A 15,450-nucleotide genomic window follows, 5' to 3' on the forward strand; every position below is an offset into this window, starting at 1 on the left:
AACCGGGAGGGGACACGGTGGGGGTTCCTCTGTGAAGGCTCAGGTCCTGGCGCTGCTCAGTGGCCCTGAGCCGGCTCTGGCCTCCCTAGCGGTGCCAGGATTGCGGCCGCAGCATGCTGCCATAATGCAGTAATGACAGGCTGCCAGGGAGCCCCGCGTGGCCCGGGAGGGGAAAGGAGCCCTTGGCCTCCCTCTCAGCTGCCTGGGCTGTCTGAGAGGGAGACGACGGAGAAATGCGGACGGCTCGACTGTCTCTTCCCCAGACGCGCAAGAGAAATTGGATTAGACACAGTTGCAGCAACTGTCTCACCAGTACCTTTCCCCCTGGAGTCCTGCTGCCAACTCGTCGTTACATCTGTGGGTGGCTCCCGACCCACTCCTCCAACGCGAAGGCTTCTGGGGTGGCCAGCCCTGGGGATGGCTGGAAGGCACTCAGCTCAGGCGAGGACCACAGAGAAGGACGAAGTGCTGGCAGGGATGCCAGAAGGAGCCACTCAGGGACCCTCATGGGGCCGGGCTGCAAATACCACAGGGAAACACCCGGATCCTGTGGCAGCTTTGGGTTTATAGCGTGGTCAAAGCAAATGAAAAACGACACCGAAAAAAAAGCAGAGGAGATTTCAACCTGTCTCCCCGGTTAATTCCAACCCCACTGAATGGTGATCTTGACATCTGTGAGAGCATATTGTTATCTTTTTGGGATCAGGGATTGGCTTAAAAAAAAAAAAAAAGGTAAAAATATTGTCTGAACAACTTCAGATGACTGGTATTTATAAGGTTCTTTCTCTAGCTTGGGACTAGGTAGGAAATCAGACTATTTCCAATCACTGCAAATGAAATGTGGCAGTTTCTGCACACCTGAAACTAATACAACGTTGTAAGTCAATTATACATCAATTAAAAAAGAAAAACAGCAATTTCTTATTATTTATTGAACACAAATAGTTGAATTAGTTACTGACTCTATACATTTAAAATGAACAAAATAGTGAAGTGTTTAAAAACTTCATAATTCTCTAGCTTTACAACTTCATATGTATCTTCCCAATACATATATATAAAGCTGGTTTTTTATATATATATATGTATGTATGGCTTCCTTGGTAGCTCAGCTGGTAAAAGTTCACCTGCAATGCAGGAGATCCTGGTTCAATTCCTGCATCGGGAAGATCCTCTGGAGAAGGGATATGCTACCCACTCCAGTATCCTTGGGCTTCCCTGGTGGCTCAGATGGTAAAGAATCTGCCTGCAATGCAGGAGACCTGGGTTCAGTCCCTGGGTTGGGAAGATTCCCTGGAGAAGGGAACAGCTAACGACTTCAGTAATCTGGCCTGGAGAATTCCACAGACTGTATAGTCCACGGGGTTGCAAAGAGTCCAAAAACATGACTGAGTGACTTTAAACAAAATCCCCTAAGTTCAGAAGGGTAGTTCTCAACCCCAGGGGTGAATGGCACGCGGCCCTGTGACCACACGGAGCCACCTCTGTCCCGTAGGCAGCACCTGGGCTCCCGGGGACTCCACATGCTGCCCACCACCCCGCTTCCAGAGCCAGAAACGGGGACCCCGGAAGCAGAAGTGCCTGGAGCGACCGTCTAGTATGGCACCCTTGTTTCCAGGTCTGGAACTGAGGGCAGGTGAGGTGTGTGGGAAGGTCACTGGGCGATGGAGACCCAGTACACAGCCTGCTTCATGGGAAGCACGAGGGGGGTGCCCAGATGAAGGTGCAGTCAGGGGTGCTGCCATCAGCCCGGAAAAGGGGGATCCTTTCCCCTCTGACATAGGGATAGGGCTGAGGTCCTAGACATCAGCGGGGGCAGAGGCCCATTTCCTCTGGGGCACCCGGCGCCCACCACTGCGGGGGCTGGAGCGACGAGCAAACTGAGGCCCGAGACCAACTTTTTACAGTTTAGAATTTTTATTAAAACAAACATTTAAATTACAACAGTCCGCCAGAATAGAAAATACCCTTCCCTGGTCCGGCTCTGACAGGAGGCCCCATGGGATGGGGGAGGGTGGTTTGATGTCTTTGAAAACCGAGGGAGCTTCCCTGGAAGCCCAGAGGGGCCGGCCTGGCCCTGGGGCAGCGGCTGTCTCCCCACCAAGGCCGCCGGGTCTCAGCCCTGTCAGCGGGCGACGCTCAGTCGCTGTGGCCGGTTGTCAGCCTCAGAACGTGCTGTTTGGATTCGAAAGAGAAAAGAGAGGGAGAGAGAGAAGCCTGTCCCCAAGACTCAGAAGGCAGTCGCTCAGGAAGCGTTATGTAAGGCCGTGGGGGCTGTCCATCAGGGACCGCACACGGCAGAGGCCCCGGGGCCCAGCAGGGGCGGGGAGCAAGTCAGCGAGGTGGTCTGCGTGTGCCCACCAAGAGCCGCCGGTGCAGCCCCGCCGGGGCTCACTAGCCCAGTGCTTCCGCCCAGTGACTATCAGGGGCGCTTCTAACCCGACGATCCCAGGCAGGGCCCTGCTCTTGGTGGAGGTCAGGGGCTTCCTTAACTGGACAAGCCCTCAGCTCGCCCACTGACACATCACAGTCGCCTCCGCTGTGGGCATGCGCCCTGAGAACGGAGCTCCTCTTTCAAAGTCCTTCTTCCACTCGGGCTCAAGACCCTTAGGAGGGCCCCGTCCTCTCCGCCTGTCCATCTCCGGGAGGTACCCACCCACTCTTGTCCCCAAGGAAAACTGAGGTGTTCCAGCCGGCCCACTCCCACCCCGAGGCAGCTCCCCTACACGGCTCGGATGCCAGCCCGCTCCCCTGTGGCCACAGACTTCAGACACACAAGCAGCAGTTAAATAATAATAATAATAATAAAAACCCCACAACGTTTTTATAAATGACCACCATGCTCTGGGCCCACAGCCACTGTTACAGACTAAATCTACAGGTCAGGGGTGGGTGGTGAGCCTGAGGAGACAGCCAGGCAGACGCTAGAGGACCCCCACCGGGAACCTTGTCTCAGGGTAAGAGGCCTTGGAGGGACAGGGGAGACGGAGGGGAACCTCCCAGCAACAGCCGTTCGTGCCTAGTGTTCAGAGTCCCACCCTGCACGTCTCGAGGGGCTGGCTGCCTACGGGCAGGGTGGCCCAAGGCAGTGGCGGCCAGCCCAGGACAACCGCTGGGGCAGCTTGACCGTGGAATCTGGCAGGATCTCTGTGAGCGTCTCAGTCTCTCAAAACCACTTAGGATGGCCAGAGACCACCTCTGCCCCCGGGGAATCTCTGGGCCCTCACAGGTCTTCACGTGGGAAGCGTCTTCTCACTGGATGAGACTTCCCTCCTGCCACTCTGCGCAAGAGCCCCGTGGGAAGGATGTAAACAGGCTGGGGGGTCCAGCAGGCCATGGAGGAAGGGCGGGAGAGTGGCCCCAGACCGAGGAGTGAGTGTGGGTCCTGGGTGGGCGCACGGTGGGGGGGCCACGTGCCAGCAGGCGCCAAGCACTGACTATGCCTCCCCGCCCCCACCCGGCCCAGGGGTCACCTGCACCCCTCCCCCCACGGCCCAGGGAGAAGGTAAAGTGAAGGCTCTAGGGAGACAAGGGCAGCAGGAAAGGAGGCCCCGGCACCGTCAAGGGTGGGGGGCTGTGCCGGCGCGTGGCCAGGAGGAAGGATGGTTCAGATCGACAAGACGGGCCGCGGCCAGTGAGACATCCCTGTGGGGCCTCAAGAGCTCTGCGGAGACCCTGGTCGTGGCTGGGCTGACCACAGCGATGGGGATCCCCCTCACACCCCTGCCACCTTCAGGAGAGCCTCCAGCTGGAGAGGCCCACCCCACCTACGCCTGCCTCTCAGACCTGGGTCTGAGCGGGCAGAAGAGAGGCAGTGAGAGCTTCGTAGGGTGCAAGTTCCAGGTGCAGGCTTGGCTGGCCTCCCAGGCCCTCTGCCAGCAGCCAGTCCTTCACCACAGCTTGGGCCGGGTTTTCCCCGGGCACAGCTGCGTTTCCACTCCCCATCACGGGCAGCCAGAGCGCTGCCCCCCGGGGGTGCCTGGGCCGGATGCCCATCTCCTCCCGGCTCATCATGGCCGAGCTCTCCGACGACGTGGAGCAGGCGGGCCACTCTGAGCCACCTTCTCCCCACACTAGCTCCTCACCAGGGAAGGAGATGAACGTTCTGGAACCCTGGGGGCAGGGGTGGGGGATGGCACCAGCCTCCGGGTCTCCAGGGGGTTTGTGTACTCCCCTCCCCGCAGCCACTTCCCAGCCGGGGGACCGGGGCGGTCAGCCGGGGCCGGGGAGGGGGGGACAGTAAGACACACACTCCAGGGTGCTTTGGACGAAGGAAGCATAGGACCCCACATCAGACAAGGAGAGACAAATACTTCTTAAAAAAGACCTAAAGACTCAGGTCAGGAGAACTAGAACCCCACCAGAGAACCCTCTGCGGGGTCATAGTTCAAGGCAATTGCACATGAAAGGCCTGGGCTCTCCGCTCGGCCTGCCTTTGGATGGCTCCCGCGGTGTAAGGCCCGTCCCGTCGGTGCCGGGGCAGGCGGGCAGAAGCAGCCAATCCTGGGGCGGCCGGGTCACCTGCTAGAGCTCTTCAAAGAAGGCCACTCGGGACTTGGCGCTCTGCAGGGTGAGCTGCAAGGAAGCAGAGAAGATGGTGAAGGCGGGGCTGGCTTCCTGCCCTTTCATGACAGGACACCCTCCTGCCTCGGGGACTAAGCTCGAAGCGGGTTTGGAATGAAAGGGAAGACGGAAGCCGGTGGTCAGCCCCAAGCAAGTTTCCAGAGTCCTCCAAGGTCTCGGATTGGGAGGTGGCCAGTGAGGACACGCCAGGAGGGAGGGATGGCTGGCGGGCAGAAGAGCCCGGGGCATTTGAAGAGACTCCTCCATCCCCATCCACAGGGCGTGCTGTCCACACCAGGGCTCGAGGGCCAGCTCGGCAGAACCGACGTCTCAGTCCTCAGGCCCTGGGCATGCCGCTGGGGCAAGGTGATGGGCCTCGGGCGGGGCAGGCCTGCGTCACGTGAGGACCAGCTCGTCTCTTCTGCTCCCAGTTCCCCAGGGGACCCCAGAGCCGACTTGCCCGTGACCTGGCAGCTGAGAGGGCGTTTCCATCCACAAACTGGGATGGAGGGCTCCTTTCTAGGTGGGGCTGGTTCAGGCAGGGAGGGGGCAGCACGTGGTGATGGTGGGGTGCTCTGGGCCTGAGGCCTTTCCTAAGAGGCAGGAGCTCGGGGAAGAGGCGGAAGGGAAGGGGAGGGCCGGGGGAGGAGCTCTTGGCTGGCAGATAAGGCCCGAACTAGGGTTTGCGACCTCTCGGGGCTGCCAAACCTCAATTCCCCAACCCAGCAGGCCCCTTGCCAGGAGCTCCCCAAGCAGAAGCATCTGGCGTGGGCATCCTCCCAGCGCCCAGCTCTGCTCCTGAAAGCAACCACGCCGGCGAGACTGCGCGCCACGTCCAGCTCTGGGACTTTGCTAAGGAGAGTTTCCGGGGATGCGGACACAGAGCACGCACAGTCCGTCCACCTTCATACCCTCGAGCCTCTTGGCTTAGTGCTGTGCATACAGTGGGAGCTCCGCTTGTCGAGTGAGCAAAATGCAGGTGGTAATTGCAACGAATGGTGAGATGCAGGGGGAAATTCGAGAGTTCCCCACCAGGCTGGAGAGGCCCAGGTGCTAATTCTCCATCACCAGCTCACTGTTCGGCCTCAAGAGACATGCTTGACCTCTCTGAGCCCCTTTTTTCTGGAGTTCAACCACAGGGGCAGGCTAGATGGCCTGGCCCATTCCCTCATTCAGAGACCTCTGGCAGCCTCTGAATCCAAAGAGCTTGGCTCTGTGAAGGGCGGGGGAGGAAGGCTCCAACCCAACCACTTCACCATCAAAGATGCACAGCATCAGTGCACTCGAAATGAGACAGCTTGAGAGCCGGCTCTTTAAATCCTGCCAAATCTTTTGGCCTTGAAGTTCCCGACTAACAAGCTAAATGCAGGGAGGCATCTGAGCTGTTTCCTTCAGTGGAACCAATTTCTGAAGCCCTTTGGAAAGCCCAGCTCTAACGGGAATGCAGAGAGCTTTCATTTCTTTGCTGAGACGGAACTCCCTCTAGAAGGACGGGCTTCTCCCTAAACATAACAGAAGAGAAGGACTGGGAAGGACACGCTCGGTGATAATGGGAACCAGGATGCGGAAGAGAGAGCCAGAGAGCCGCTGGGACAAAAATCATCCTGGGAGAGAATGAACCGAAAGGGGTGGAAGCCCGTGTACCACTCTGGTTCCTCCAACATGCCTGGGGGACCTCAGGTCAGCTCCTCCGGGGACAGGGGACCCGCAGGAGACACATTTGCCACAGCCCTTCTTTTCATGCACCCACTCACTCACAGGCACAGCCAGACCGCCTGACCCAAAGCCCACCTGGCTGCTGAGCTGCAGGGTGGTCCTGACGGTCCCTTCCTCACAGCGTGATCAGAAATGCCCGATGACACGCTACGGCTGGTAATACTAAGAGATCACGTCCCTCCTCCCGCAGCTGTGGCTCCTGGCCTTCCAGGGATCAGGAAGCAGGGCACAGCACAGGTTAGAAGGGATGCAGGCGAAGGGGGAAGGCTCACGGCCACTGAGGTGGGGCAAGCAGAGGCCCCCGAGGAGGGGGGCCTGGCACTTCCCTGGGCGGGGAGCCCAGCCTGTGCAGGCCTCCGAGAGCCTGCTGCCCGTTTGTACGATGGAGGCGCCAAGAATTCCTGGATTGTCTACGTGAGCTGTGTGCCGGCTGTCCCCTCGAGGTGCCAGCACCAGACTCCAGCTACCCACTCCAGTGTGAGCTTGTCAGGAGGTGAAGCCCTCTTCGGGTGGGCAGCACACATCCCTGGACCCCAGCCCACACTGACCTCTTATCTCGCAAGAGCAGCTGTTGAGCCCCAGTCCAAGGAGAGGTGCGGGGACAGACCCAATGCCCTGGCCAAGCAGAAGCAGGGAGGCACCCCAGACGCACGGCCTCGGCAAGAAGACAGTACTGTGGTCTCCGGGCTGCTGGATGGACTGGTGGGGCCACCAGACTGAGGTGGCCGACGTGGCTGCTGACACCAAGGGCCCTGGGATTTCAGCCCTGGCCCACAGGCAGACCTGCCCCCATCGCTCACTCTTTCTGCACAGTTCGTGTAAATGTAAATCCTGTGTGAGTCGCTTAGTAGCTCTTTGTGAACCCATGGACTGTAGCCCGCCAGGCTCCTCTGTCCACGGGATTTCCCAGGCAAGAACACTGGAGTGGTTTGCCATTTCCTTCTCCAGGATCTTCCCCAACCAGGGATGGAACCTGGCTCTCCCACATTGCAGGGAAGATTCTTTACCATCTGAGCCACCAGGGAAGCCATGGCAGTTCCAATTTCCACAGGAAGCCCGTCATCAGAGGAAAATCCCACACGAACCGACTGGCGCCACTGGAACCCTCCCAGTGGCCACGGCAGCCCCCGCCTGCCCCAACTCAGCAGCATCCTTCATCCCAGGCATCACGCTGTGATCGTAGTCATGCTGGAGAGCAAGCTGGGGAGGCGGGGGCGGGGGGGGGGGGGCGGGTCTGCAGGGAGAAGCCTGAGCTTCTTTCCTTCATGTGGGGACTCAAGCCCAGGGCCTGGGAGATGCGCCCTCGGGGTCTGCCAGCCATGCTCCAGGCCCCTGGGCTTGAGATCATTCCCCTCATCTGTGGTATCCCTGACCGCCAGCTCTTTCTAGAAAGCTCCCTGACTGTCACACTGACCGTGCAGCCTCAGGCAGGATGCGTTCCTAACCAAGGAGGGGAAGCCCTAGCAGAAACAGCACAGAGCTGGCCCTTCGTAGCGTGAACTGCCCCCATGGTCGTCTCCATAGACTCTGGAAGATGGGCTCACAGAGGCTGGGATCCCGGCCACCGTCTCACCTTCTAAGGTGTACAAGCCACTCAGTGTTCCGTCCACCTTCCTGGCTCTCCGCCTAGCAGGCAAGGGACCACAGGGGCGATGATCCGACCGAGGCCTTGCATCCTGCTGTGTCGCACAGGAGAGCCGAAGCTTGTCCCGTGAGCCCACCCCCCACCCTGCAGCCCCTTGGTGATCCAGCAACATGTGTCATCACCCCCAGAAGGACTGCTCGGGGTGGGGGGGCAGTGCCTCCAGGACTGGGGCTGGGGGAGGACCCCCCCATTTCAGTAGATGGAGGAGCAGAAAGGCCTGGGGACATGGACGGAGAAGTGGTGCCTCGCGCACACAGGCTACCCCATCCAGGACCCACGGGGTCCGCTCCACCTTCTCTGAAGCCTTCTGAGGACGCGCAGCCTCAGCGGGTCCGCTCTCCGGCGCCCTGAGGATGACAGAAGACCATGAACGTCTCCTCACCAGGCTCAGGGCTGACCGCGCCTCCCTTCCAGCTGTCTCCTAATACCTGATTCAGATCAGCCGTGTGAATAATACAGGAGGAATTAAGTTCTCTCTCTCTCGACTGAACCGGCTGTTCAAGTCTGTCACTAATCCAAGCTCCATTCCGAGCAGACAAACTTCCTTTTCTCTGCCAGCTGCAGAGCTGGACAGCGTGGTTTTCATCTTCGGGGTGTGTGTGTGTGTGTGTGTGTGTGTGTGTTGGGGGGGACGGGCGTCTGGTCCACCTGTGGCCTGGCCCCTTCTTCCTGCCCAGCCTTGACACACACAAGCCCGGCAGAGTCGCCTCCCGTCCCACCCACCTCCCCATGGCACTGCCCGTTGTCTGTGACTGCCACCAGGCTGGGCAAGGGCAGGACAGGGTGGGGGGTCACCTGGGGGGGGTCACCTGGCAGGGCCAAGACCTCTTCACACCACCCAAGCTGTGTGCAGTGCGACCGGACAGATACCTCCAACCAGCTAACACACGAGTTCAGACTTGGGAGCCGCATCTGTGCCCTTAAAAAGATGGGAGGCTGGCTCCCCCGGCCCTGCGAAGGACCTAGTAGCTAGCCGCCTCTCCTGGACTCAGGCACGTGTAGAAAAGACAGACTCAGGGGCCTCCAGCTCACTGGATGAGGACTTCAGGCAGCCCCTGCTGCTGCCCACTCCTGAGAGAGGGCCCCTGGGGGTCTAGAGACAGCGAGCCCGGAGGCCTGAGACAAGCACCGGGCTCAGCGGGGGCCCTCCCACCCTGCAGGGAAGGCTTCCAGCTCCCAGGCTCCTCCAGCCTCATTCATTCCCAGGAGTGCCCCCTGCTGGAGGAACACAGCCCCCCACGCTGGTGGCTGCCAGCTCCCTCCTCCCCGGCTCTCCTCTAAAAGTCCTTTTGGTGGGGGTGGGGGGTGGGGGTGGGGGGGGAGGACTGCTTCCCAAAGTGAAGGGAGAAGAACTAGATGTATTCCGGCACGGGGCCTGCAGCGGCAAGGCTGCCTGATTAAGGATGAATTACACTTTCATCAGCGCATAGAGAAAATTGATTCACAAGGCCACACTGTGATAATCTGGCTCCTAAAGAAAAGGGGGTGGCGTTGGGGGTGGGGGTGGGCAGGACACAGAGCCACTTCGGCGATCAGTGACGAGACAGCAAGAAGAAGCTCTACAATTAAGCTGGGAGAACAAAACTAATCAGAGAGCCAGGAGTCCTCCAACTAGTCTCTGGGGGCCTCGCCTCAATCCACTCATCCCTGGTGGGGTAAGAGAGAAAGGCGGTGGGGGTGGGTAGTGGGGGAGTCTTATTCATTTTAGACAAGGAGACCCACAAGGCTGAACCTGTTTCAGACACTACCCTAAGAACTCCAGGGGCCGAGACCCTGCTCTTCCCGTAAAAATGCAGGGGAATTGAAATGCAAGCCCTAAAATCATGTTACACTTTCTCTCCGCCACTACATATTGAGAACAGAGGAGCTGGGAGGGGAGCGGGGGTGGCGGGCGAAGCACAGATACAAAAGGACAAGCAGCTTCTCCACCACTGGGAGCAGGAAGGTGAACGCCAAATCCAGAAGCAGCAGCCAATTCCCACATAATCTCTGGTTTGGGGTGTGATCAACATTCCCTTTTCGGAAGAGAAGCTGAGGGGCAGGGCCGGTGGAGGGGGACGGCGGCTGGGAGCTGGCCGGATTAAGCGATTCTGTCATCTTGCTAGCTGACAACTTGCACCCGAATGTCATCTGGTGATGTGTACAGGGGCAGAGAGTTTGTCTACATGCTTATCCCGAAACGGAGGTGGGACGAGGGGCCGAGTCCACCGTCATGAACAAATCCAGTTTGGCATCAGCTACTTTATCTGCTTCTGGGAGAAATCTGCCTGGGAAAACCCGGAGGGTGCCTTTGGTTTATGCATCCTTTAGGCTGAACGGCGCCTGGAAACCGGTGTTTGCTGGCATCTCCGGCTGCCCGGGTGATGCTCGGCTCCTCCACCTGGAAAATGGACTAATCGGCCCGCTTCACCTCGCTGGCCACGGAGAGGCTGACGGATGGGCACGGAGCGCTCGGCACGGGCACCTGGGGGAAACGGTGCAGACAGACCCATGTCTTTTCAAATCGCCAACATCAGAAGGGAAATCACGGCAGGGATCGTCAGAACAGAACCTTGTGCCCGCAGAATGAGTTTACAGCCGGATTCGTCCCTCCCGCGGTTGCGGTGGTAGATCAGGTGCTGCAGGGAAGCAGCATGGACACGTATGGTCCGTGCGGAGGGACCAGATGAGATGTTTGACTCAAACATCAAATAAATCCCACTGGTGCCCTCGGGCACTTCCAAACGGGGGCAAGATATCCTTGGAGGGCAAGGCAGGCTTTGTAGGCTCCTCAACACCTCCCACAGGGAATGGGCTCACCCAGGTAAAGCCCACCAACCCAAGGGAGGGGCTGGATCGCAGTCTTTTGGCAAAGAGGCTGAGCCAAGTGGGTCCCCGAGCTGGGTCTGGGGGCACTGAGCGTGTCAACCACACCAGCAGCACAGCCTGTGAAGGGTCCCAGGTCCCGGCAGGCAATGCAGATGGAGGTCACTCAGGAGGGAGGCCGGGCCGGTGGCTTTAACCAGGAGGGACGCCTCTCACGCGAGTCCACCCTCGCCCTGGGGTTGATCATGTCCCTGATGTTGTAAGTGCTGTACTTGACTCCCAGCCCTGCAGCTCCAGAGGGAGTCCCCGCAAATTGAAGATGTCATTGGTCTTTTATGTCTTCCTGATCTGAGAACGGCAGCTGGGCTTCAGAGACATGCTGAGGCTCCTCACTGACGCCTCCCCACCAGCAGAAACCACAGCAGGGCCTCGGTGGTTCACACCACTTACGAAGGAAATAAGCTTTCTAAGCTCTCTGACCTCCAGGATTTCTCATCTGTCGACTGCCTTTGAGATCCTGTGCTTCTTCAGAGACCACGGGTACGAGACACGAGGACAAGCTTGCTGGCGCTCAGACCAGCCCAGAATGACGCCGCCCCTCGAGAAGGGGCGGGGGTGAAGGGTGTGACCACAGTGTCACCTCCACAGTGCGCTGTGCAGCTAAATCCCACGCGGCCACTGCGCACCTCGTCGGCACGGTGGCTCTGAAGGCAAGAAGCGCGAGCCCTGGACACCGTTTCCCCCTCCCCCAGCCTCACTGCCAGACCCCACGCCCTTGTTCAGAAGACCCAGAGGCCAGGAACGCCACTGTCGCTCTCCTCCCCACCTCCCCCCCGCCACCCCGAGAATGCCATGGGTCTACGTTCCCAAGGGCAGCCTTTGATCGCTAGTGCCGCTCAGACTCGGATGCAAATGTCAAACCAGTTGTGCTGATTATCGATCGGGAGAAGATGGAAATGTGCAGCGAAGATCCGTGGAAGCAGAAAAATAGACCCTTGCGAATCCAGATCACACAGCGCCATTGGTGTGGTTCATTCTGGCTTTTTAAAAGCTTTTACCTCCAAACACGTGGAAGCTAAAACACCACTGAATATGCGTGTCTCGAGCTGTGCACACAAGTGTGGCGCTTCCCAGGCCAGGCTCCCAAGCAGGTTTGTTTCTTTATACAAGTTCAAGCCCTCGCTGAGCTTTTACACGGAACTGCTTGCCAAGCTGCGCTCAGTCGTATCCGACTCTTTGCGACTCTGTGGACTGTAGCCCGCCAGGCTCCTCTGTCCATGGGATTTCCCAGGCAAGAATACTGGAGGGGGTTGCCATGTCCTTCTCCAGGGGATCTTCCCGACTCAGGGATCGAACCCGTGTCTCCTGTGTGCGTGTCTCCTGCACCAGCAGGCGGATTCTTTATCACTGCACCACTTGGGAAGCCCACAGGGAACTCACTGAAACCTCATAAAAATCCTGAGGGGCACGAACTGTTTTATTCCCCTTTTATAGGAGAGGACACTGACCCTTAGCAGGAGGTAAGAATTATAGAGGAAGGAAGTGGCACAGCAGCTGGCCCCTGTGAGGCAGACTGGACTGCTTCTCGGCATTGCCGCAGGAACATGGTAACCCCTGCCCCGGGTAAACCCTTGGAATTTAGCCTAAGTGTCACCAGCCCCAGAGGGTCCTGCTGAGGCGGGTCAGACACAGGCCTCGAGGGGGAAGCCGGAGAGCAAAGGGGGAGGAATACACCCGGACGGCCAGAGGTAGGGGAACCAGTCTTTCCTCGAAGGAATCTGTGGTCAGAAGACACGAAACATGAAACAAAACAAAACCAATGCAGGCGGGTTTGAACCAAGATTAATGACGAGCTTCAGGACAATGGAAACTCCTCGGTTCACCACCGATCTGCATTTCTCACCCTGGACTTTCTAGATGGAGCTGTGCCCTTGACAGTCTGGGTGCCCACATCTCAGAGCCTGCGGTGGTATTTCTCATCATCTAGGCTCACTCTGGCCCAGACCACAGCCCAGGCACAAGGCCAGAGCCACCCCGGCATAGCAGGTGGCTGGCCGGCAGGCTTGGTTACTGGCTGCTGGAACCACCAAAGTCCAGAATGTGCCTCCCCTCCAACTTCATATGTAGCAAAAGCTACCACTGCTTGATCTGTGATGCTGAGATTAAGTCCAGCTGTGTTGAGAGCCAACTCCATTTTATTAACCCTCGATTAATCTGAATTCTGGGTTAACTGGAGCTTGCAGCCAGCCTACTTTGAAAACAAGTTCACATCAAGACATTAAAAAAAAAAAATAAGGCGTCTGTGCATGTCCTAGGAGCAGCACACGTTTGACTACAAACGAAACCTCATTTGTCTGTAATCACAGCTCAGTGAGGGCTGACGGTCAGAACCGGGCCCCTGAAGAACTGAAACGTTCTGAATCATTACAGAAAGAAGAGAGATGAAATCATCCCAAGGTAGAAGAGTACGGTCACAGAGAATATCTGCCAGCACAGACTGAAACACAAAATGGGCTTTCTGTGGGCCCCTGTGCTCGCCACGGGGCCCGGGAAGCCTCAGTGGGCCCACCCTGGGTACCGTGCTGCCTGGCCCACTCATTTCATGGTTCTCACTCCTGCCCAGCACAGAGCATGCACCGCTTGGTGACGGGGTGTTCAATGCCAGCACGTGGCGTGAAAGCTTGAGCAACAGGAGCCCGCTAAATAAAAGTGTCACACACAAATTGTGGTTCACGCCAGGGGTTCCTGGAGCCACTGACAGACCGAATCCATCTTATAATGAGACCCATCTGGGACTTTAATAGCTAACCTCTCCCGCTTGGATGGCAACCACAAATAGGATCCATCCTGTGCCAGATCGCACTTTTGGATACAAAGCTTCCAATGGGCTTGTTTTATTCTGGGAGCAGAAACCATGGTGAGGATAGCAAAGAACATGTCCACACGTGACCACGGGTGTCGGCGGGCTCACTGGCGTGGGTGCTGCCGGGGCTTGGGCGAGGAGCAGGGGGAGAGTGTCATTTTATTATTGTGTGTAATAAATTCTCTCCACTGCCTAGGCCTGTGGGGAGAATAATGAACTGTCGCAGAAGGAAAGCAGCAATCATTCAATTAATTCACTTGGCGAGTGCTGACCGCCCGTCAGCCAGGACTGCGCTGTCCCGACGGGAGTTCCCGCCGAGGCGGCCGTCAGTGCGCTCGCTGGTGGACAGACGGTCCGCTGAGCCTGACCGCGGCTGAGACCCCTGTGCTAGCGGGTTGCTTTACTTGAAAAGAGAATAGATGTGGACAGAAAGTGGGGGTTGGGGGCCGGCTCTAGAGGAAGGCAAAGCAGCACGGGCAGCTCTCTCCACCCCACCCTGGTCCCACGACCAGGAGCTGCCAGGTGTGACCGCGGACGGGTCTTCAGAGGCTGTCACCACGCGAAAGGTCATGACCTCGAGTTAAAAAGACACCCAAACAGACCCCGTTCCCATGCTAGGGTTATTTATCGGAGGGGGACGCCACCAAGACGAAGGACTTGAGACACACCTGACCGGACAAGAAGCCATGACCTTCCCCAGCCCAACAACGACACACGTGAAGGAAGGACGCCTGGTCCGACGGCCCCGGGACACGCCCTGGAGGTCGGCCTGGCCCCGTGGGGGGGACGCCTGCTCTCAGACTCAAGCATGCTGCGGCCAGGCCCCAGGTGCCGCCTGACCCCCCGGGAGGGCTGGGCGCGGCCCCGGGGACACAGACAGGCAAGCTCATGCAGGGGTTAGTACCACAGAGGGCGGTCCCATCACCACATAGAGTACCTGGGCATAACCTACTGTGAGGGCTCAAATGCAGATAGGTCTTCTGCCTTGGGCTTGAGGCTAAACCAGCAAGATAAAAATGAAGAAAAACAGAAAACACACCCTGTGATATCAACAACGTCACGCGTCATTGTGCCATTTGCAAAATGCTTTCAGACCAGGTCTGAAACTGTGACTGGCGACTTGACTTGTTTTGTTTTTTACGGCTTGGAGTCAGGGATCTCTACAGCTTTCAGCACCCCGGGGGCTGTGAGGCAGCTACATACAGCCTGTGCCTGGGGCTGGGGGGAGAGACAGTGGAGTGGGGAGGGGTCTGAGGCAGCTCCTTGGAGGCCCAGCCAGCTCCCTGGCCAGCTGGTCCTTCCTCCTCTCTGCCCACAGGCTGAGGCCTCGCTCTAGCTCCCCTCTCTGCTCAGAGTTTCAGACGTGGGTCCAGGAGGGAAACCCGTTAAATTACAGAAGCTGGAGGAAAGAGGAACGTGGATGGTGGCGAGGTCTCTTCTTCCACGCTATTAAAAGGGATTCTCTACTTGGTGCCAATGCTAACTGGAGTCAGGAGGAAGGATTCGGGACTCCCGATTGTCCCCCTCAGTGATGGCAGGCACACACATCTCTCAGGGTTTTCAGATACGGCTTAACCACTGAAAACAGTCCTCGCACTGGGAGACTAATTTTAAAGACTCGGGTACAGAGTACAAAATTAAACACATCTATCACCATCTAAGCTCACTGAAGAGCCTTGTCGTTCTGACCCCCGTGTGACAGGTGTTCCTGGCTCTAGGGCAAAGTGTCAGGAGCTGACATCACCTGGCGAGAGAGGACCTTTCTGCTCTGCCCAGCGGAAGACAAGTATACTCTTGGGCTGACACTATGGGACTTAACTTCCTCCCAAAGGCTGAAAGCTCAAAACATCCATGGAGA

The 15,450-nt window shown here is 58.0% G+C and overlaps 1 protein-coding gene across 3 annotated transcripts in view; it reads right to left on the bottom strand.

Moving 5' to 3' along the window:
• Positions 1–1,898: 1,898 nt before the first annotated feature.
• The window catches only part of NF2 (neurofibromin 2), a 74,769-nt gene continuing 61,217 nt past the window's right edge, over positions 1,899–15,450 (bottom strand). Inside the window, exons 16-17 of one of the 3 annotated variants that reach the window (XM_027566364.1) lie at positions 14,530–14,589; positions 2,781–4,575 (exon numbers count right to left, since the gene is read on the bottom strand). In XM_027566364.1, coding sequence (XP_027422165.1) covers positions 14,554–14,589 — 36 coding nt within the window. In that variant the 3' untranslated portion in view covers positions 2,781–4,575; positions 14,530–14,553. Of the gene's footprint in view, positions 4,576–14,529; positions 14,590–15,450 lie in introns of all 3 variants that reach the window. The other 2 variants (XM_027566365.1, XM_027566363.1) reach the window with 2 other exon arrangements.

The sequence above is a fragment of the Bos indicus x Bos taurus genome, chromosome 17 (genome assembly GCF_003369695.1).
Source record: "Bos indicus x Bos taurus breed Angus x Brahman F1 hybrid chromosome 17, Bos_hybrid_MaternalHap_v2.0, whole genome shotgun sequence".
Lineage (NCBI taxonomy): Eukaryota > Metazoa > Chordata > Mammalia > Artiodactyla > Bovidae > Bos > Bos indicus x Bos taurus.